The following is a 7,977-nucleotide window of genomic DNA, read 5'->3' on the forward strand; positions in this document are numbered from 1 at the left end:
TACATAACTCTGGGTGGAGATCATTCCCCACGAGCCCTTTGCTCATCCTGATTATGTCCTTGGGATCAAGTTCTAGAAGGGAAATCACTAGAGTAAACATTTTAAGCTTTGGGTACATATTTCCAACTTGTCTTCCAGGAAGACGGCACCAATTTTCATTTCTGAAGAGGGGACTTCGCCTCCAGGGCACCCGGGGCTGTTTCTGCAGAAGGAATGGCGTGTTCCAGGTCTCGGGGCTCGCCCTGCGGGTTCCGGAGCTCCTCCCTCTGGCCGTGGTTCCCAGGCTGCCTGCTCCCTGCCTAGCCGCGTGTGCATAGGGCCGGCCTTGGGGGATCCATCCCGAGCCTATCCTGGCTTACCGGAGATGCTGTCCCCTGAGCTGCCGGTTTGGGGCATTCACAGAGCGACTCTGGGAACATAAGGCACCTAACCGGTTCCAGTTCCACCTCCCTGCTTCCCTTGCTCTTTTTGGGTTTCCGGACTCCCAGTGGAGTTTTTTCTCCAGATTTCCATGACAAAGCTCTGCGGAGGGGGCCTTTTCTCCAGCTCAGGACACAAGTAAAGCTGGTTAGTCTGATTTAATTAAAACTGCCATTGTGCCCCTAGTCAGCTCAACAAAGACCTCAGGCTCACCCTGACAGCCTCCTTTCCCTAGCCTGTCAGGAAGGCCAAAGAAGGACAGCGCTTCCATGTAGCCCACAGGGTTGGTGGCCTGCTTGGGCCCAGGAGGCTGTGTGAGGCCGTGTGAGGCTGTGTGAGGCCGCAAAGCCACCTGTGCAGTTCTGTACATGGTGATCTCGTGAGGCGAGCCTGCACGTTACTGTTCCCCTCTCTTCCATCCCAGGTGGCCCCGGGGGGAGGCTCCTCAGCGGAGAATAGAACCCAGGTGGGCAGAGCGATGTGGTAGCTGGCCTGCTGCAGCTGCGTGAGGGCCTCGCCCTGCCTCTCCTGCTCACATGGCCTTGCGGTGCCCCTGGGTGAGGAGAACCTGAAGCTCCCATCTTGTCCTGTGCTCCTAACTCCACGGTGGACCCTGGGCCCCCTGAGCCCTGAGGTGCCTGGGGCATCGGGTCTCGTTCTGTGTGCCCTGGCAGTGCCCAGATCGTTCGACAAGGTGGCTGCTCGGCCTCTGCAAGATGGTCGGGCTCTCTGCCGATGCCGTTACTTGTAATCTTCCACAAGGCGGCCTCCACTGTCCCTTTGAAGACCCCTGGACAGACCCTGCGGTCAGACGAAGAGGAATCTGCAGGGTTGGTGTTCTCCCCCCATCTGCTCCAAGGACAGATGCCCAGAAATAGGACGCAGCCCACATTCAAGAACACCCTTTAATCACAAAGTGCTCAATGGCAAACGCACGCATTGGGTCAGCAGTCCGGGTGGGGGCGCCGGGCAGAGCTGCAGGCTCCGGAGTGAAGTGAGGGCCGTGCCCTTAGTGGGTGGCTCCCCTCTGGTCAGGAGACTCCAGGGCCCATGCCTGAGCCCAAACACTCTGTAGCCCTGCCAGCAATTCTTGGCTGGAGAAGGGGGCATTGGGGTCTGCCTGGCCTGGAGCCCTGGGGAGCTGCTGCCAGACCAGGCCCACCTCCCTGGCCTGGCCACCCACAGCCCCGGCCGTGCCTACACGATGCCTTCCGTGTGCTTGCTCCTCCAGACCACCAGCGCCGTCACCATCAGGGTCACCGTGATGGGCACCACGATGAAGGGGCAGAGGACAGTGCTGGGCGGGTCTCGCACGGCCCTGCCGGAGACGGGGCACTTCCGGAAGTAGTGCCGGTGGACAGCCAGGAATAACCTGTCCACCGCCGCGTTGGGCCAGAAGCACTGCAGCCTCTCCGCCACCTGCCGGGTGCAGTCCGTGAGCTCTTTGTAGCTCCTGCAGTGGAAAAGCAGGCTGTCAGGGGGAAGCAAGGCAGACCCCGGGGGGCTCTCTGCAGACTCCTCTCATGCAGCAAAGCCCCATAGAAGCCCAGGACCTGAGGCAGCAGCTGCCTCTGGGAGGTAAGGGTCCTGGGCGGCTCTGGTGGAGGTCCTGAGATGGCCTGAGCCAGTGAGGAGCAGGGCTGCTCGGGGTCTGCCTGCACCATGAGGAGAACGCCAGGCTGGGCCCACACGGCCGAGACCCCAGGCTGGGGGGGTGTCTCGGTCTTGCTGCCGGTGACAGGCCACCAGCCAGCTAGTAGGACCCCCACCCAGGGTCCCGCTGCTGTCATACCCGTGAGTCCCACACCTGGACATGGAGCTGAGCAGGTTCTGTCTGTGGGCCTGGGACCCGCTCACATCTCTGATGTCATCGGCCCCGAGGTCTCTGCCGAGCTCTTGCGGTACTCTGCCACGACACGCATGTGGCCTACTGCCGTCCTGCCCACTGATCCTGGCTGGGCTGCTGGGGAACCTGATACTGGACCGGGGCCTGAGTACAGTCTGGCAGGGAGATGGGACCAGGCAATCCAGGAAAGCCCCCCACCTCCTGAGGGAGATGTTCCCGAGGTCACAGAGTCTCTGACCCATTTAGTCCTAAGGGGAGCTGGTGGTGACAGCCAGGGCGGGGGACAGAAACTGCATGTTTGTGTGCATGAGAGAGAGGGAGGCAGTATGGGGCTCTGTGTGTCGGTGTGCCTGTGTGCCTGTGTCTATGTGAGATTGGGTGACTGTGTGACTGTGTCTACGTCAGACTGTGTGCCTGTGTGACTGTGTGCCTGTGTGACTGTGTCTATGTGTGACTGTGTGCCAGTGTGACTGTGTCTATGTGAGATTGTGCGCCTGTGCGACTGTGTCTATGTGAGACTGTGTGCCTGTGTGCTTGTGTCTATGTGAGATTGTGTGCCTGTGCGACTGTGTCTATGTGAGACTGTGTGGCTGTGTGACTATGTCTATGTGTGCCTGTGTGCATGTGTCTATGTGAGACTGTGTGACTGTGTCTGTATGAGACTGTGTGCCTGTGTGACTGTGTCTATGTGAGACTGTGTGACTGTGTCTATGTGAGACTGTGCGCCTGTGTGACTGTGTCTATGTGAGACTGTGTGACTGTGTCTATGTGAGACTGTGTGGCTGTGTGACTATGTCTATGTGTGACTGTGTGCATGTGTCTATGTGAGACTGTGTGACTGTGTCTGTATGAGACTCTGTGCCTGTGTGACTGTGTCTATGTGAGACTGTGAGACTGTGTGCCTGTTTGACTGTGTGCCTGTGTGACTATGTTAATGTGTGCCTGTGTAACTGTATGCCTGTGTGCCTGTGTGTATGTGTGACTGTGTGCCCGTGTGACTGTCTATGTGAGACTTTGTGCCTGTGTGCCTATGTGACTGTGTCTATGTAAGACTGTGTGACTGTGTGACTGTGTGCTTGTGTGACTGTGTGTCTGTTTGCCTATGTGACTGTGTCTATGTGAGACTGTGTGCCTGTGTGACTGTGTCTATGTGAGACTGTGCGCCTGTGTGACTGTGTCTATGTGAGACTGTGTGACTGTGTCTATGAGAGACTGTGTGACTGTGTCTATATGAGACCGTGTGCCTGTGTGACTGTGTCTATGTGTGCCTGTGTGCCTGTGTCTATATGAGACCGTGTGCCTGTGTGACTGTGTCTATGTGAGACTGTGCCTGTGTGACTGTGTGCCTGTGTGACTGTGTGCCTGTGTGACTGTGTCTATGTGTGACTGTGTGCCTGTGTGCCTGTGTGACTGTGTGACTGTGTGACTGTGTGCCTGTGTAACTGTGTGCCTGTGTGACTGTGTACCTGTGTGACTGTGTGCCTATGTGACTGTGTCTATGTGAGACTGTGTGACTGTGTGCCTGTGTGACTGTGTGCGTGTGTGCATGTGTGACTGTGTGTATGTGCCCACCCTCAGCTTGCAGTTGCCCCTGGCAGTAGTCTCCTGCAAGCTGAGGGTGGGCACTACCCTGAGGAGCAGCCTCTGGTCCCCATCCTGACACGGGGTCCTTTACTAGAGGTATATAATGCCTGTGGTGCACCAAGGGTACCCATGGCAACAACAGTCCCCAAAACAGTGCAATTCCCGACAAGAATGTGACAGTCCCACCCTAGGACTCCGATAGAAGAGGCTTACCCATTTTCAGACATAGAGACTATTTACCTTAGTCTGTTCTACATGGGAGTGCTCAGCACCCAATTAAAAAACACATACGTTTCTTGTTTGGAAATAACAGAACACGACCAGCCCACTGTCAAGAGACAGGGCAATCCACAGAATCAGACTCATGAGCCAGACGCCGTGTGATCAGAGTTAGGACAATGAATGGTCTGGCAGAAAAGGCTGACAATACACAGTAGATGGAAAACTTCTCCAGGGAGATGGAAATCCTAAGTCAAAAGGAGGTTGCTAAACATGTTTTTTAAAAGGCGATGTTAGAGATAATTCCTTCGGTGGGCTCCTCAGCACACTCCACAGACGAGGGAGGAGTCAGTGGAGTCGAAGTTGAAATTAGTTTAGTTGAAATTACCGCAGTCCAAACAGAGGGGAAAAGAGGAGGAAGGGTGTACCAGAACACACAGCGCTGAGGTGAAACAGCAGCCCTGTCTCCGACATCGGAGTCCAATTGTTTTTTTTTTTTTTTTTTTAAGAGATTTTCACTGTAGGGCGCGTGCGCTCACCAGACAGACAGAGAGAGACATAGAGACAGAAAGCGAGAAATCACCCCCCAGGGGGGATGGTCACGCCGCAATCCCTTCTCCTCCATTCTCCTCTCGGGATCTTGGGCATGCACGCACACGTGCCCGGCGTGAGTTTTAAGCCACCGGGTCCGGGACACGAACCGCGGTCGACTACGTGGGAGTCCAGCGACATAGCCATTACGCTAACTGCTGGTTCCCCGGAGTCCAATTGTAACATGAGAGGAGAGGCATGGAGCAGAGGAGATAACAGCTGAGACGTTTTCAGAATTAGTGAAATGGCCAGCTCCCTGGCACAGCAACAACTTGCCATTCGAGTGATGCTGAACCCATGTGGAAGCCCATGGGTTCGGTTCCCCAGTCAGTCTGTCCATGCTGGCTGGCTGGGAAGGCTGTGGGGAACTGTGGTGCTTGTCTTTCTCTGTCTCCCTCCTATTTTCATAAAATAAAATGAAACAAAAGAAAAATAAAATAAAAAACATCAAATCATGAATCTAAGAAGTTCTGAGAACCCCACACAAGACAGAAACCAATGAAAAATCAATAACCAACCACAGGGACACATCAAAGTCAAACTGAGGAAAAAGCAAAATAAAGGGAAAAAACACTTATCATCTAGTGGAAAAAGACACAGACAAAAACAATGATGACCCGAGTTCTGTCAGGCGTCTTGGCTCGGTCTCAGAGCCGGCTGACTAAGGGAGCTGGATCCGTCAGGGTGGTTGGGTTGGATCCTGTCCCTAGTGACTTGAAAACCATGCCATGTGTGTGCACACATGCACGCATGTGCCCCAAATCCTGACAGGATGGAGGGATGGAGGAAAGGAAGAAGGGAATACAGCAGAACCACACAGCACCGGGTGGTGCTTTCTCCTCTCCCTCTGTCTCTCTCTGAGAATGATTATGCCCTCTGGTAATTAAAAATGTATTAGACTTTTTATCAAAGTCTAAGCAAGCCAGAGAAATCTCTCAAGTACTGAGATGCAGGGAAACATGCCCTTGTCAGCATAGAATTCTATACCCAGCAAAAATACTTTTCAAACATGAGGTTGGTAAGAGCATTTTCAGAAAGATGGAAGCCAAGAGACATCACTGCCAACAGGCCTGTGCCGTGAGGGATGTTTAAAAGTTACTTAATCCAAACAATATACCAGAAAGAATTTTCGAGTCACACAAAGAAATGAAAGGCTCCAGAAACAGTAAAAGTATAGTAATAAAGGTAATTAAAAGATACTCTTCCTGGGCTGGCCCCATAGCCTAGTGGTTAAGGGAGCAGGATCCCACATGGCCAACTGTGGTTTGAATCCTGGCCCTGGCAGCTTAAGAAACACACCAGGTGTGTGCACATGCATGCCCCAAATCCTAATGGAACGAAGAAGAGGAGGAGAAGGGGTTGTGGTGTGATCGTGACCCATTGCGAGGGGCTTTCTCCCACTCCCTCTCCCCTCTCTTTCTCTCTCTAGTGAGCACACATGCCCTCTGGCCACTAAAAGAAGAGATCTTTCCATTTTCAAATCTATAAAGTGGATAAATGGTTAGGGTTAGGGTTAGGGTTAAATCAACCCTCAGGAAGACTTTAAGAAGCTGTATAGAGGGGCCAGTGGATGGCATGATGGTTTCATTGCTGGACTCCCATATAGCGGACCGTGGTTCAAGTCCCAGACTTGGGGGCTTGAAAATCACAACAGGTGTGTGTGCTTGCCTACCCAAGATCCCAGGAGCAGAATGGAGAAGGGATTGTGGCGTGAACATCTCCTCCAGGGAGGAGGTGATTTCTCACTTTCCCTCTCACTGTTTGTCTCTCTCCGGTGAGTGTACAGATCAAAAGAAAAAAAAAATGAAGCGTGGAAGGCCGCATATTAGATTTTGCACATGAGCAAATGTTTGTCCATTTTGTACCCTTCCCCTAACATGGCTGTCTGCTTCTGTATTCCTGTTTGCTCTTCCTATGAGAAAACAGCTAATGCTAAAACCACATCCGGGTCGACATCCTGTACCTTTACTGTCTTTGCTAACTAGCCCGAAACCCTTTTGTTTAGCAATGGAACGGGTTGCATGGAAACCCCACTGCCCTCAGAAATCATTAACCAGCTTGACTCAGCTTCTGTAACTGCTTTCGCATGGGAATCCTGCACACCTGGCAACCAACCCTACAAGAGGCTACCCCAAACGCTGGCTGGTGCTACAGTTCTGACTCTCGGCCTCCGAGCCTCAGGCTGTAGCCACCGGCCGGCTAATAAAGACTCCCTTTAACCTTCATCTGGCTTTGGTGGTCGTTCATTCGGTGGCACTCTACAACAGACGCTGAACGGAAAAGTGATGGTCTCTCATCCAGTCGTCCTCTAATACCACCCTGTCACAAGGTCCCTAAATTCCTTAGCGGCTGTCTTTTCTCCTGAGCCACCCTCTGAGTCACTATGCCACGTGCACAGGCCTCCCTCAGTCCCCACCAGTGGCCACGTGGATGAGGCAGGAGGGTGTAAGGTGTGTGAGACCAGTCCCGCCCGCCTGCCAGCACCGGGGAGCGTGGTCCTCCCAGGTGAACAGGAGCTCCTACTTCTAGCAGAAAACAGGAGCGGGGGAGGCGGGACAACAAGACAGGGAACGGCTGAACGAATGCACCTCAGGTGTCGCCAGCCATAGAGGCATCGCTGGACAGGGACCCAGCGAGGCGCCTGGGCAGCTACAGACCCCACGGCACCGACGCCGTTGCGACTCTCCCCCGACCTCAGACCCCCAGCCCCGTGGTGGTTCGGTGTTCTGCAGACCCTGTGACCCACACCCTGAACACGTCCCCTCCTCCATGGCCTCAGGGGCAGAGCTGAGCTGTCTTTATCATCTCTGGGCTGCCACCCACACAGGACAGGAAGCCATGTCACCAGAGGGTGGGGCAGGCCACGCGCTGAGGTGGACGGCTATTCTGGGACAGCACCCTCCCAGACCAAGGCCTTCCAGACTCTGCCTAAAATACCCCACTGGGCGGGCGAGGGCGGCTGCCACTCCCATTTGTTTACACAGTGACAGCTGGGAGTTTCAGTGAATGCGACTCTGCCAGGGGGAGGTGACGAGAGGAGTCCCCTTGAGTCAGACCCTGCTGGAAACCGTGACTGGAGTACCGAAATAGGCTGAAGAGCTCTCTCCTCTCCAGCCTCGCCCAGCCCGACGGCCACCCTTTTTTGGCCAGGACTTTCTATTCTGGGCCCTCCTAACTTGGCTTGGAATGTTCCTGCCCACCATGGTAGGGGTTTCTGAAATATTTGGGTCCCTCCTCCCCCCAACCCCAGCCCCACCTCACAGGCTCGGCCCCCACTATCTACACTCCACAATGCCCCTTCCCCGTCCGCCCCGGCT

The 7,977-nt window shown here is 54.3% G+C and overlaps 1 protein-coding gene across 1 annotated transcript in view; it reads right to left on the bottom strand.

Annotated features, from left to right (window-relative positions):
• Positions 1–1,306: 1,306 nt before the first annotated feature.
• RAMP1 (receptor activity modifying protein 1) overlaps positions 1,307–7,977 on the bottom strand; it is a 54,272-nt gene continuing 47,601 nt past the window's right edge. The window contains exon 3 of the mRNA XM_006151950.3: positions 1,307–1,873. Within this exon, the coding sequence (XP_006152012.1) occupies positions 1,618–1,873 (256 nt within the window). The 3' untranslated portion in view covers positions 1,307–1,617. The remainder of the gene's footprint in view (positions 1,874–7,977) is intronic.

This window comes from Tupaia chinensis, unplaced genomic scaffold, assembly GCF_000334495.1.
Source record: "Tupaia chinensis unplaced genomic scaffold, TupChi_1.0 Scaffold000332_1, whole genome shotgun sequence".
Taxonomy (NCBI): Eukaryota; Metazoa; Chordata; class Mammalia; order Scandentia; family Tupaiidae; genus Tupaia; species Tupaia belangeri.